This window comes from Simochromis diagramma, unplaced genomic scaffold, assembly GCF_900408965.1.
Source record: "Simochromis diagramma unplaced genomic scaffold, fSimDia1.1 OVJJ01000516.1, whole genome shotgun sequence".
Taxonomy (NCBI): Eukaryota; Metazoa; Chordata; class Actinopteri; order Cichliformes; family Cichlidae; genus Simochromis; species Simochromis diagramma.
Window position 1 is genome coordinate 2,320,471 of NW_024386938.1, and position 14,811 is coordinate 2,335,281.

Consider the following 14,811-nt stretch of genomic DNA (forward strand, 5'->3'; position numbering starts at 1 on the left):
TCTCCAATTCAGTAATCCTGGCCTCCAGCGCTGCAAATATGCTACATTTGTTACAAGTATCACTACTGCTAAAGGAGGCCGAGGAGTAACTAAACATCTGACACAATGAGCAAGAAAGTGCAGGAGGGACAGGTGAAGTAGCCATGGTGCTAACGAGTCGGCTACGAGCTAAGCTAAGCTAGCGAAACAGTACAGAGACAGTGAGTGAATACTTTGGGTATAAATTAGGTAGTGAGTACACAGAAAGTGTGCTTCGGATGAAGCATGTGAAGATTATACTATGAAAAAAGAATGTATTTAAAAGTTTTTAATTAAATTGCTAAGCAGATAAGCTACTCAGAAACACCACTGTGTTTGAGCAGGAAGAGGAAGTGACACTCTACCGCAGAGCAAGCGAACACCAAGTGACAGCGCCACCAAGGAGATAAGAACTGGTGACTACAGAGAGCACAATCCTCTAAGAGATGAGATCAAAATATGTTTGTTGTCTGTTTGGCTTTGTTTATCACAGTGCCTCCCAAATGATGTATCATAAGGAAAGTTTGGGTGTGCCTTGTGATTTTGTTTGGACCATGCATTGTTACTTCAGTGTACAACTGCACAAAAAGCAATACATGGTAAATTGACTTGTTCTTATATTGCGCTTTTCCAAAATACTTGAGCACTCAAAGCACTTCTAATGACTGCATCGGGAGCAATTTGGGCTGCAGCAGACTGGAGCAGCCAAAGATCAAACCACCAACATTCCAATTAAAAGATAACCTGCTCTACCTCCTGACACATTTTTGCCAAACAAGCTAAAGGAGCAAGTCCAATAACTGTCTGAAGAAGTCATCAAATTGTAACATTGTGGCAAACAAGCTGAAGAAGGTCCTTTTAATGCCAAACATCTGCTCTGAGAGAAACCTGGCCTACTTTAAAAGACCACTGGGTCTGAATCAGAGGCAGCAAGAGTATTTGTTGGACTGAGTGAAGGCGTGTAATAAGGCCAAACAGGCGAGTTATACGCAAATAGAGTTTGTTTCAAAGGGGGAAAATGCAGGCACCGAGACAGCTGGCTACATGTAACACTCGCTTATAATGAGAAGAAGAACTTGCATGGCTTGCACTTAAAATGACTGGCTGAGCAATCCCGGTGTAAATTTGACCAGGACTCCACACAGTAAAAAAGTACCGGACATAGAGGTTATTGATAGCTGGCACATCGGATGTTAAGACTCCCAGTCTCTACCATCCTGAAATAAAAACATCCTTCCAGTGTAAACTGTCAAAATGATACAAGAACTACTACAGAACAACACAAGTTGAAAAGTAAGACTTCAGACCAACTCAGCACCTATTTTATGTAAAAGACAGAGTAACACAACCCCTCCAGCAAAAACCCATCTCTGTGAAGGATAGCAGAACACTTTTCTCCTATCCTCGACACAGAGGAAGATTCAGGCATAAAAATAAAATAAAATAGAATAGAATAAAATATTGAGCTGCATTTTTAATGTGGTAAATCTATAATTTTAGTACTTTAAGGTTCAAATTGCAACTAGTGCATTTACTGTAAGGTGATGCGGTGATATTGCACAGCAGCGTCTTTTGCATTGCTCCCTGTAACTAGAAGAAAGGAGATCAACTGGGTGCTGCATCTGTTTTCTTTAAAGTGGGCCAAAGGTTGTAAAGCATAACTGTTTGATCAGTAACCTAAAAAAATCCCAGAGGAAGACATTTTATGCAGAATGTGACAGAGGAAGTCTTTGAGGATCCCACCTTAATGATGTCTGCTGCTTGGGTGTAGGTGCTTAAAAAGAAGTTGGGAGCAGAGGAACGAATAACAGACTGTTGGGAAATGTCTTCAAAGCAGAAGATGAGTGGGGGAAATTATGAAGGAAACAAACAGCTGATTAGGTTGAGAAGACCACTGGGAAGGAGATGCACATAATAGATGAGCTGTCATCTTCTGTAGCCCACTCACTTGTTCAGCTGCACTAGTAGGTGTGCGTTTCTTTCTTCCCTTCATTGACTGGAATCAATTCAGCTATTGATTCTGACACAATCAAATCAGTCCTTGAGAGCACCTACTCAGCGCAGGCTGGAAAGCAAGAATCAGCACTGGCAGCAACAGCTAGATTTTCAATTACATACGCAAAATCATGTGTGAAGGGTTAAATTGAGTTTGGTGCTACAAATCATCCGTCCAATTTCTTAACCATTCCAACTGCAGCATATCCCAGCAAACAGAGGCACAATACACCCCCATCCACACCTACGGCTAATTTAGAAGCAACTATTAAGCTAACAAAGATGAGAAAACCAAAGCACTGGAGGAAACCCACGCAGGCACAGACAGAACACGCCAGCTCCACACAGAGAGGCCCCAAGATCCGTGCTCTTTTAACCACTGCACTGCCGCGCTGCCTGATGATACGTGCAACCTAAGTGTTACAGTATCACCCTGACAAATAGCTTCCATAGCATGAACATTACATGTCCAGGTCAGGGCTGATTCAGGATCAGCTGTAAGAAAAGCAAAACACAGTCAGACGATTCTAACACACACTAGCTCAAATCACGAAGCACTCTGAGAGTGCAAGGCAGCTCACTCTCTGAGCAGGATTGTATTTTGTAACAGTAATAGTCCTGTATGTTGTTTACATTCATATTCCTATATTGTTTATGATGCAGTGAAAATCAGATAAGAGTAGCATGACAGATATTTCGTTTGATTGCACAAAGGGTAAGTGATGGATAACAGCTCGTTTTATAAGGTTTTAAAGACATTTTTTGAAAGTTTGACCTTATTTGACCTTGAAGATGAGGCCAGAGGTCCAAAGTCCCCATATATCATTCCCTATATGCCTATATGTTGTCAATTCAAATGATGGTGGGAAGAAACATAGTTTAAATATCTCAATATTATCACTTTGACCTTCAGATCAATCTGCTGACCTTGAGGTCAAAGGTCTAAGCCTTTTGTCAGTTTTTGACCAGTAAATCAATAAATATGTTGACATTGAAGTCCACGGTGGATATAAGCCAAATTTTAATCAGCTGTTAGCATGACTCCACTCTGCGCACCTCCAAAGTTTTATCAGAATTAATTGAAAACTTTTCGAGCTATTGTGTTTATAGACAGAATGACGCACACGCAAACACTATCAAAAACCTAAGCTACTGTATTGTAAAACTGACAATAGTCACATATCATGTTTGGATTAAAATTTCCCTGATAACGGTTTTCCATCACTTTTATGTCTTGGTGAACTCTTGGCCCATGCTCATAATCGCCTACATTTAGTTTAAAAAAAGTCGAGATGAGAAAGTAAAAAGTGCGTCGTCAGCGACATTCTGGCCCTCATTAGCTGATATGGTTTCAGGATTTTATCCACAAGCTCAGCATAATTCTCTGCTCTGTGATTGCCAAGAAAATTCTGGACATCTCGCACCAATGCATTCCCCGTGCTGATTTACTGAACTCCTTGTCAAGCATCAGTTTACCAACAAACACACCGCGCTTGGATGTGGTGTCACTTTTCATAAGACTGAACTTATTTCTTAAATTCTGAATCTCACTGACATTTCTGTCCAGTCATCCTAGTTGTCCAATCCTTGGAACATAAAAGCTAAAAATCAAAAATGGGACATGCTAGACCAAAACGGTTTATACAGTAAATCAAGCAGTATGGTGCATTTACAGTAACTTTGGATTTAAGTCTTGAGCTCGTGCTCTCTAATCCAGAAGGCTTTATGAGGACCAGATGGCTGGTGAGACTGAATAGTGAGCCAAAGGTCATTAGTTCAATCGGCAAAGGGAACCCAAGTGTCTTACTAAACCTTTTACTTCCCTCCAACCATAACCTGACTCGCTGCAAAGTGGCACGAAAGCTATTACGAGGCAAAGGCAGAATATTCCCGCATGAATTCTGATTTCAGTTTAGCATTTAACCTCAGATCAATAGTCACTTACTGCCTCACCATACTACCCAGGGTCGACACATCTTGTTCTTAAAGGTGATGTAAGGTTTATTATAAGCACTTTGACTGTGGTTATTTATTATTAGTGTAATGCACAACTCTGGGTCCTGCTGCTGACTGGTATTGCCGGTAGTGAACCCAGAGGAAATGTCCAATGAACAGCTGTTCATTCATTCCTGTAACCTGTTACAGACTCTGTTTACAAGCTGTATTTTATGGAGAGTTTAAAAAAAAGTGGGCAAACTCAGTAAGTGAAAACATAATGTGGGGTTTTTGTGATTTTGGAGGTCTGGTGTGGATGCATAAACTAAACCTGTATGATATGGGCAAAGGTATTGAGCCACACTTTCTTTTAGTCTTTACACACCTGATCTGTATTGTCAGGCTAGCAGCTGTGTAAACACTGTATCAGTGCATGACCATAACCTGCTTAAAGCAAGAAACAGCCCAGCCAGAGGTCAGCATCACAGCAGGAAACCCACAGTTGTATCTTTTTTTGTCATTCCCGCCTCTAGAGCAAAGCCAACACAGTGTCAGAAACAGGAGATGAATGCTGGGCTTTTACAAATATGCTAACTCGTGCCGACATCTGGTCCATTAAAGATTTTTCTCTACTGCCTTCTAAGCTGGATGCACTTGAATAAAAATTGCTTGCTGACAAGCCACACGAGCTTGCCACCTTCTGGGCTTAACGTGTACATTTTGCTGGATGACTGTGCACACTGTAAACTGCTTTCATAGACTTTCTGAATGTTTCGCAGCCAAAATCTTTAATGGTTTCTGGCTGATGATAAACAGGAGATGTGGCATTCATGGACTCCTGAACAGCAATCCATCAGGAAACTCCAAAATGCTACAGGCAGCATTTTTCTACCCTTACCAGCAAAGAATCAGAGAAAAGCTGAACCAAGAAAACATATGAGCTGATGTGTTGCAGTGACAACAGTGATAACAGTGTTGACTGTGCGATCTTCCTATATTATGGTCCCGGTGTATGGTTACCATAGTAAACATGTGAGATATTAGAGGACATAAGCGTTCTTGTTTTTCTTGACTAATCATATCCATATCTCAAGTTTGCATATACTTATATTGAAGTATTTATTTGTATCTTGGTCACCAGTGAAATAAATGTTAAGGCTCTTAGCAGACCTAGCAAGTTTCTTTGATAATTTCATGCTTGCTAGCTTGTGTGGTAATACGCTTTAGAACAGGATTCTCTTGTTGAGACCGTTGTTGATGCCAGGACCGTTTCAGTTTGGGGAACTGTTTGCTTTGTCCTGATTTCCTCTGACAGATGACTTTATGCCCTGAAACAGTACAAACTGTGCTGGGCACTTCAGAATGAAGGGTATACGAGTGAGTGCCAGCTGGGGACATCAAAAATCATGCCTGTGGACACTTCTGACAAGCTGGGTGACCAAGGGGGAGGACATGCTATCTCACAAACACACACACACACACACACACACACACACACACACACACACACACACACACACACACACACACACACACACACACACTGCACGCAGACTTGGGGAAATGTGATACATTACTAAGTCTGGTAAAGGGAAACATGATAAGCTTTGTATTCATTTGTGGAACATGCTCTAATGCAAAGACACTGCTCAGTGCTACAACAAAGAGGTAGAAGATAATGAATGCACAGTAATGATTAGAATGTAATATAGACAGCAGAATGTTTTCAGTATTAGAGCACGATCATTGATTTCCTTTTATCTTGTAAAACTAAAGTCAAAAAATTGTGAAAAGTTTAAAATTTTCTGATGTGAATTTGAGGCCCAGCGTATATATACACTGGAAGCATTAGATGTTTGTGAATAAAAACATGCACTGTAAAAAGATGATGATGCTTCTAAACAAGAAAAGAAAGAAAGAAAATATTCTGGGTTCAAACAATTCTCAGGAGAAGACAGCAGCAGGGAGAATTTCAAGGTTTCCAGGAGTTGAAGCTTTATCAGCATCTAGCTGTGTGTATGTGTGAGGTACAATAGTATCTTAGATTATTGCATATTCAGTACTGGTGACCATTTTCAACTCAGAGTGCACTTGTTGCCAAATGCAGTGGTCTGATTGGTCAGATCTGTTTATTGAGCTGACAAAATAAATACTGCAAATTGGTCCTTTAAAGTTATGCGTTCAGTGTAAATGGCTGATAAAGAACAGGTGAGTCGGCAGAAAAAAATCTAATGCACAAAATATTTATACAAATTTTATGTGTCAGGTCTGTGAAGGTCTTAAGATTTAATTTTATTTTTTTTACACTGAAATGTAAGCTAATTCTTCATGGCTCGAGAAAGGAAGACATTTTTCCTGGTGACAGAGAGCTAGTTTCAATCTTTTACCGTAATTTTAAGGATGTAACTCTTTTACTTTATGCACTTCTTTTAAAAATAAATTAACTGGAAACATCAAAAACTCAGACAGATGCAATCTTGTTTTGTCAGTTTACTTGGGGAACTGAGGTTAGCACAATTAGCTTGCTAGCTAATGTGAAATAAGAAGCTGCTTGTTCCCTTAACAGATTTTTTTTTAAAAAGCATTGCTTCATAAAAACAGCTAAGAACATGGAAATTAAACTAGCCTCTGTTGTCAGAGTAAACTCCAAAGAAGCTGTTTGACAGGGAAAGGTTTCTCTAAATGTTAAAAAAATCTTAAGAAGCTTTGATTTCTGCTCCCTCTAAAAATGTTTTAGAAAAATTTCCATCTTGAATCTTTATGGTCTTCATGGCTTGTCAGCTTCATTTGTATTAGTTTGCGTTGGTTTTGAGTCTTTGTGCAGTTTTATTGATCCTTTGTGCTCATTTTGTGTCTCCATAGTCGTGTAGGCTTGAATAGTTTGTATGAGCCTCTTTGTGATGATCGTCCATGTCTTTTTGTTCTTTTATGCTCTTTTTGTCTCTGTGCATACAGGAAGCTTTGGCCACACAATTATTGTTAAATGATGCGTGGGTCTAGCTCATGTTAATTTGTTAAAATATAGTACTATGAATTGTTGTTATATACAGCAATATAATGACAAAAGCACATTAATAACACGCAGGCAGATTCCTCATCTAAATCATGATAAAAATAAAACCTGTGGTCATTTCCATGCAGTGTTGACTGAGCTCCCTTGAATGCTGAACCTCATAAATCAGGCAGCAGTTGGACTGTAAAGACATGTTGATAGAGTAAAACGACTGCTGGAGTATCAGAAAACAGTCCCACTGACGGAGGAGGTGCTTCCACTTTAAGTGTGATGTAGCAGTCATGTTTTCCACTGACACATGAAATCCGGGCACACGCAGCTTGAGGCTCGTTGGATAACAGCACTAAGCTAATGGTGTGTGCTTGTGCTACTCTCCAGCTTTAGCATGCAGAGAGGTGATCAAGAGGTTATGTTAAAATACAGTAAATGTACCAGCACAAGGCACACCCTCAATCAGAGCACCTTGCATCATGACTCGGCAGACCACCTGCACTTTTGTGCTGATGAGTCTGTCTTCAACTCAAATTAATACAAGCTCTGCACTGGAAATGAAGCTGCACTGCACCATTTACATGGTGACGTGGTAGGATGGGCTTTTTTCAGAAAGCCATTGTGTCGTAGACTTTGTAAGTGACTTGTTGGTTTGATCCATTTGCCTTCTGGCCAATGGTGACATGAGAAGGTTTAAACCTTTCTCATATTTGTGTAGTATGTAGCCAACAGCTGATGTGCTTAGCTCAGCACAAAGCCTGGATGCGGAGTTGGAAAAATGAGAATTGTCCTTTTAAGAAGAACTTTGTGCCAGGCTAAAGACCTATTTCATAACATCCATTTGACATTAAACATAGGTGTTAACCATACTAATTAAAGTTCTGCACCTAAATAAAGCTGGACCTTCATTAATGCAGTTGGTAACACCACTGTTTACCTAAGATTTCATGTTAAAACAGCAGAAACTGAGACATTAAGAATCTCCAGGCAATAACTAATAAAGGGGACTTCTTATATTAATTTCAAGTTCCATATTTTATCATCTGTGTCTACAGAAGTTGCTTATTTATCTCACTGAGGAATCATGTGACTGCTAACTGTGTCGTTAACTTGCCCGCCATTTTGGATAAGTGACAATCATGGTGACAATGTAGGGTGAGTGCACAAAGTCCCAGAGTCATGCAGGCCTACAGACTGATCCACAACCATCTGGCAACCACTGTCGGTGAGGCAAACACCTCTCTGCAACTGCTTTGGGTTGCTAGCAGACTGGTTCAGTCACTGGAACACGCTGGGAATCTGTGATTGCCTATTAGTGTTTGCAGACAAATACATGTCTTCCATCCAAAGTAAAGCTGCCCCAGCAACCTTCCATATGAATGGAAGACATCTGTTTGTCTGCAAACAATAATAGTCAAGCGGTAGCTATCATATATAAATCATAAGGAGGTTTTTGGTACAGACACTCCAGCGACAACTGGTGACCGTCAGGAACCACTCTCCAATCAGATACACATTTCCCCTTGTAACTAGTAGTTGTATCACATCCTATATGGTGGAAAGCTCTTGTGTAAAGTCCACATAATGTTGCATGGAAAACCTCTATACTGGGATGCGATGCTGCTCCTCAGTTCAGTGTTTCCTGTAGGGTAGGGTTTGTGCTCGGTCATGGACACGTAGCAGCGTAAGAGAGTGCGGACAAATAGTCATTACTGGCTTTTCAAGTCCACTTAAAGTTTGCCTGAAGTGAACATGTGTAAGTTAGCATTGTAGTGTAGTATCTTGTGAAAAAGTCTTCGCAGTTACAAAAAAATGACAGACACGCATGTATCTAGTGATAAAATTCTGTCACTCTGAGACAAACTGACTTACATGATGCCAGATGTGAAATTTATCTTAACCCTCGAGAGCTGGTGGGACAGACTCAATGCAAATAAGCTGTGGAACACTGAGAATAAGGAGTGAAACTCAGTTAAATGAATTTCAATGTTTGGGTTATTTATGACACTGCTGATCTTAATTTCACAGAAATTAACTTGAATTATTTTTTGTAATTGAAACTGTGCGGCGCCTGCTCAGGGCAGGTAGAAAACTTTCCGATTGGGAGGGGGGAAATTAATGATGCATTTGCAGCATGTGGGAGAAAAAAATCCCCCAAAGTTAATTACATGCAGACAGCTTAATATTGCCATCGCAATTTATACTCGATGGTTACGATAAAGCCATTTTAACCATTGTACGTGGACAAACGAACACATCGAGTACATTCGATCTATTGCCCACCCCTACATTCACCATTATAACAGTGTAGTCTTGGCACTTTCTTTTTACACAGTGAAAACAAATGTGATAAAACGTTATCTGGTAAGCTTTAGAGAAGAGCTTAGTCTGACTTGATTGCCAGACTAACCATGTCCACTGTTTGCCTGTTTTATGCTAAGCTGAGCTGAGCAGCTGCTGGACGTAGTATCATAGTGATATCAGGTGTCAATATGTTTCTCCAAAGTCATACATGGAGTCATGGAGGTAAAAGAGGCCTGGAATAATGATATATATATATACATCCGCAAAAACGAGAATATCTGTCAACTGTCGATATTTATCTTTTGTGTTGGCTAAAAGTTCAGAAGCCCTGCAAACAGTATTGTTTGTTTACAAAGATTTCTTTGTTGGCTGAGGACAAAGGGCTAATAAATTACAACACAGACACAGAGGTGTTGGTGCTAGCTTTTCTCAGTATATGCCACCCTAGTGACCAGGTTGCTATTTACTGCGTTGCATAATAAAGGCAGCAGTTTGGGGATATCAGGGTTTAACCCAATAATTCCTACTGCAGTACCACTCCTGGTGTTATTGCCAGGTGTGACCTGTATAACTGGGGCTGTGTGAGAATGACACCGGGCCACTAGGGGAAGCTGAGGCCGGTTACCTGACATCATCCTCCCTCTGCTTCGACAGGTTGCACGCAAACCACATGTGCATATGTAGGTAGGTTACAGCCCACCAGTCAGCCGCGCTGCTCTGCTGCTTCACACCCATCCAGCGCTCCCTAACGCCAAACACACACACACACACACACACACACACACACACACACACACACACACACACACACTGGAGCACGTAAGGCTGTTTTCAGCCTTGTCACCAAACCACCATTCTGCGCGTCCCACACAACACCGTGCACCCTTCCACGTATCCACGAAGCCTCTCAGTGGTCGCTTTTCACGCAATCGCGTCAAGGACAAGCAGAGCCCAGGATTAAGCACCGAAGCAGCTGTAACGGGGGGGGGGGGCTGGTGGCGAACACACCGTCCTGTAGCAAATTGCTGCACAAGCTACGCGTTATCACACGGTGTGAAATAAACACCAGAGTCCGCAGTCGCGGTGACATTCAGGTGCTCCGTGTACCGAGACCCCTGACAGTCCGCACATACGGCTCGTCCGACATTTTGCTCTGCGGGTGCGCTTCTTTCATTACCAGCCACGAGCCGGACTGAGAGCGATTTGTTACAGGAATAAACGCAGCGCACGGAGCTTACCCGGGTCGCCATCTTCACGGTTGCGGTAGATCAGGGGCTCGCAGTTTGAGTCAGCGGCACACAGGACAGCAGGGACGGTCAGGGCGAAAGGATCGACAGCAGATGGGCTTATAAGCTGCGGCGCACTCGGCTCTGATTGGCTGATTCGAGCGGAAGCGGAGGGAGACGTCACCCTACTCGTCTGGATCTTTGAGCAATTCCACGAGGCAAAAGTGGGTCTACATTGTTAAGGGTGGCATCCCGGTGGATAGCGTTTGCATATTTGGCACGTGCACAGATATTAGACAGTTTTTCCCCCCCTTTTTCTAATAACAATAATGTGAACTCTCTAAATTCTAAAGTGACTTTCAGTGCAGTAAGTGTCATCCTGCCTCCATTTATCGGCTTTTTATTTTTTGGTAAATGAAGCCAGAGCCTCAGATTTCTGCATGTCAGCACCACGGACAGCGCTCTGCCCCACACGCTGCTGAACTGCACCACCCCACGGCTGAACTAATTCAGCACCACGGACAGCAGCGCTCCGTCCAGGCTGTATGTTTGTTTGATCGCTTAAAGGTCCCGACAGCAGCTGAGACTTGCTAAAGCGCACAAAGTTAGAGCAGGAAGAAGCAGGAAGCTGAAGAAAGTCTCAGGCAACGATGATCGGCTAACTTCTGTGTTTACATTAAACAATCATATTGACACAACAGATAACACTCCAACATAAACTGGACATTAATGTAGGGGTGTTTTTAAATGATTATTTTTACTCTAATATTATGCCTGCAAGATCTCTTAGCTAACTAGCAACAGCACATTGAAACTTAAAACTTAAAAGCATACTTCTATTCTATTCTATTCTATTCTATTCTATTCTATTCTATTTTATCAAAAGTTGGGAAGTTGTGTAAAATGTAAATAAAAACAGAATACAATGATTTGCAGATCTCAAAAACCCCAAATCTTTATGACAGAAAGCAAAGAAACCACCTGGGAAGGGACCATTGATGCTCAAAGGTCTATTTACAGATTTCATAGCAACATCTGCTCCCATCCAGTGACGCCTCTTTAAGTGAAGGCCTTGAATATTTCAGTAAGACAATGCTAAACCACACACTGCATCTATTATAGCAGCATGGAACAGCCTGCCTGCAATGCAGACTTTTCACCAACTCAAAATATTTGAAGTGTCATAAAACAGAAAGCAGAGCCAGGACTGCTGAGCAGCCAGAATCCTCCATCAGACAAGAACGGCACAACATTCCTCTCCAGCAGCTTCTCTCCTCAGTTCCCAGAAGTGGATGAGCTGTTGTTGAAAGAAGTGATGCTGCACAGTGGTAAACATGACCCTTCCCAGCTTTTAGAGACATGTTGTTGATGCATCAAACTTTTTTTGCTAAGCCCCCCTTTGTTTTACAAGAAAAATGTTGGACCCCCTTCCCCCCCCTCCGCGCACGCACGCACACACACACACACACACACACACACACACACACACACACACACACACACACACACACACAAGCACAAACACATCCTCCAACCACACACGCCCATATTTTGCTCCATTGCGGTTTATTTAACACCTCAAACATTTAGTAAACAATTAAGCAAATACAAGTAATTTGCAATAAATTACAGGTAGTAAGAAAATTAACTACTAACTCTTTTACGCTGCATCCGCACCTACACGGGTATTTTTTTAAAACGCAGCTGTTTTGTCCACATGTAAACGGCGTTTCGAATCACCGAAAACTGAGATTTTTTAAAACTCCTTTTTAGTGTTTACGTGTGGACGAGGAATACAAAATGGGTTTAAAAACATAAACAGCTGTGGGATACTGTTTGTCTGGTGATTTGAACCAAGGGAACAAATCGTGGCAGGATCAGCCTGATATTATTTGTATCCCACTGTAGCTTTACTGTATAAAGAGCTAACATCTCCAAAATGTCAGGAGTAGTTAGTCATTACAAGAAGTGTTTGTGAACTAAAAATCAAGAATGTGGGATACTGTTTGTCCGTGATCTGGAGAGCCCAGCGCTGCTCCCGACGAGGGGAAAACCAATCCTGCAGGGAGACCTACCTCCGCACCTGTGCAGGTGAAGCCAAAGGGAAGACATGCTTCACCATATTTTCTAGTCTTTGGCTTAGAATGAAGTTGGTTTGGAAACATATTCAGCGATGCTTCATCTCCTGCTTTGCGTTAGTGTGGGCGCCCTGTGCTAGCAGTGTCCAAGCGTTTGTTTGTTTTGTTTTGTTTTTCTTCCCTTTTCATACCGCGCCCCCCCTGCAATGGCTCTGCGCCCCACCTAGGGGGCGGCCCCCACACTTTGGGAAGGTCTGCTTTAAGGGAAGAAGTAGAAGATTGTTACTGCACTTTAATTACTTCATTTCAATCTTGAAGTTTCCAAAATTTTGAGTTTGACTCTAACTTTGATCAAACATGCGTAACTTCTTCAGCTGTTGAGGTAGAAGGTTAGCTGACAGAGTTCAGTTAAGTTCAGTTTAAATGTACAGAATTAGACTCGTCTATATTCACTAGTGTTTGATTCAGATTCAGACAACTCCACACTTTATTTAGTTATGGTGATTTATTGTTAAAAAAATGGAATCACAAAGTTATTCCTGCCAGAGTGGGGCAACTACACTGGGAAAAGCAACTGATTGGGTTCCTTTGTTTTCCAAGCATTCAAAGGAAGCAGGTCAGAGGTTACATCAGCTGACTCACGTACAGTCATATTGTGTCATATGAGGTCTGTTCTGTAAGTCTGCCCCGTCCTTCTCTTTTCGTCTGTTTCTTAGTCATTTTCTCATCATGCAGGATCTAAGGACCAGTTTGGGCCTCCATCCTGGTGGTGTGAAATGTTCTTCTTCAAAGATGGTTGGATGGTTATCCTCTCTGGTTCCTGTAAGCACAGAGGAAAAGTAAACTCTCACGAATAACAGTTCACCTGCACTCACGACCAGCACCTACCTGCATCTCGCCTACCTGACCATTCTCCACCGCCCTTCTTCTCACTTCCTGTTGATTATCTTGGCCTGCATGCTACCCCACCATCACCACCTTAAAGAAACAAACTATATTTCCATTTAGGCTCTTGTAAATAATCTATAGACTTGCTATACTCACCAGACCTAAAGGTCTCTTTCTGTGAATTTCATAGCCTCTTTAATAAAAGTTGCAAACGGTCCCTGGTGTCAAATCAGGATTGAAATCAGGATGCTGTGCTGTGTCTCTTTCTTAGACAAGTCTCTGGTAATACCTTGGGTCTTTTGTCCCTTCAGTTTAGTGTAAAACTAGGTCTGTAGAAGGACTGTATGTACTACAGGGAGTGCAGAATTATTAGGCAAGTTGTATTTTTGAGGAATAATTTTATTATTGAACAACAACCATGTTCTCAATGAACCCAAAAAACTCATTAATATCAAAGCTGAATGTTCTTGGAAGTAGTTTTTAGTTTGTTTTTAGTTTGAGCTATTTTAGGGGGATATCTGTGTGTGCAGGTGACTATTACTGTGCATAATTATTAGGCAACTTAACAAAAAACAAATATATACCCATTTCAATTATTTATTTTTACCAGTGAAACCAATATAACATCTCCACATTCACAAATATACATTTCTGACATTCAAAAACAAAAACAAATCAGCGACCAATATAGCCACCTTTCTTTGCAAGGACACTCAAAAGCCTGCCATCCATGGATTCTGTCAGTGTTTTGATCTGTTCACCATCAACATTGCGTGCAGCAGCAACCACAGCCTCCCAGACACTGTTCAGAGAGGTGTACTGTTTTCCCTCCTTGTAAATCTCACATTTGATGATGGACCACAGGTTCTCAATGGGGTCCAGATCAGGTGAACAAGGAGGCCATGTCATTAGTTTTTCTTCTTTTATACCCTTTCTTGCCAGCCACGCTGTGGAGTACTTGGACGCGTGTGATGGAGCATTGTCCTGCATGAAAATCATGTTTTTCTTGAAGGATGCAGACTTCTTCCTGTACCACTTCTTGAAGAAGGTGTCTTCCAGAAACTGGCAGTAGGACTGGGAGTTGAGCTTGACTCCATCCTCAACCCGAAAAGGCCCCACAAGCTCATCTTTGATGATACCAGCCCAAACCAGTACTCCACCTCCACCTTGCTGGCGTCTGAGTCGGACTGGAGCTCTCTGCCCTTTACCAATCCAGCCACGGGCCCATCCATCTGGCCCATCAAGACTCACTCTCATTTCATCAGTCCATAAAACCTTAGAAAAACCAGTCTTGAGATATTTCTTGGCCCAGTCTTGACGTTTCAGCTTGTGTGTCTTGTTCAGTGGTGGTCGTCTTTCAGCC

General features: G+C 41.8%; 1 protein-coding gene across 2 annotated transcripts in view; it reads right to left on the reverse strand.

The window, feature by feature from the left end:
* Positions 1-10,622, reverse strand: part of LOC120736867 (vesicle-fusing ATPase) — a 75,027-nt gene extending 64,405 nt beyond the window's left edge. Inside the window, exon 1 of one of the 2 annotated variants that reach the window (XM_040037216.1) lies at positions 10,495-10,622. In XM_040037216.1, coding sequence (XP_039893150.1) covers positions 10,495-10,506 — 12 coding nt within the window. In that variant the 5' untranslated portion in view covers positions 10,507-10,622. The remainder of the gene's footprint in view (positions 1-10,494) is intronic. The other variant, XM_040037215.1, reaches the window with a different exon arrangement.
* Positions 10,623-14,811: the final 4,189 nt, after the last annotated feature.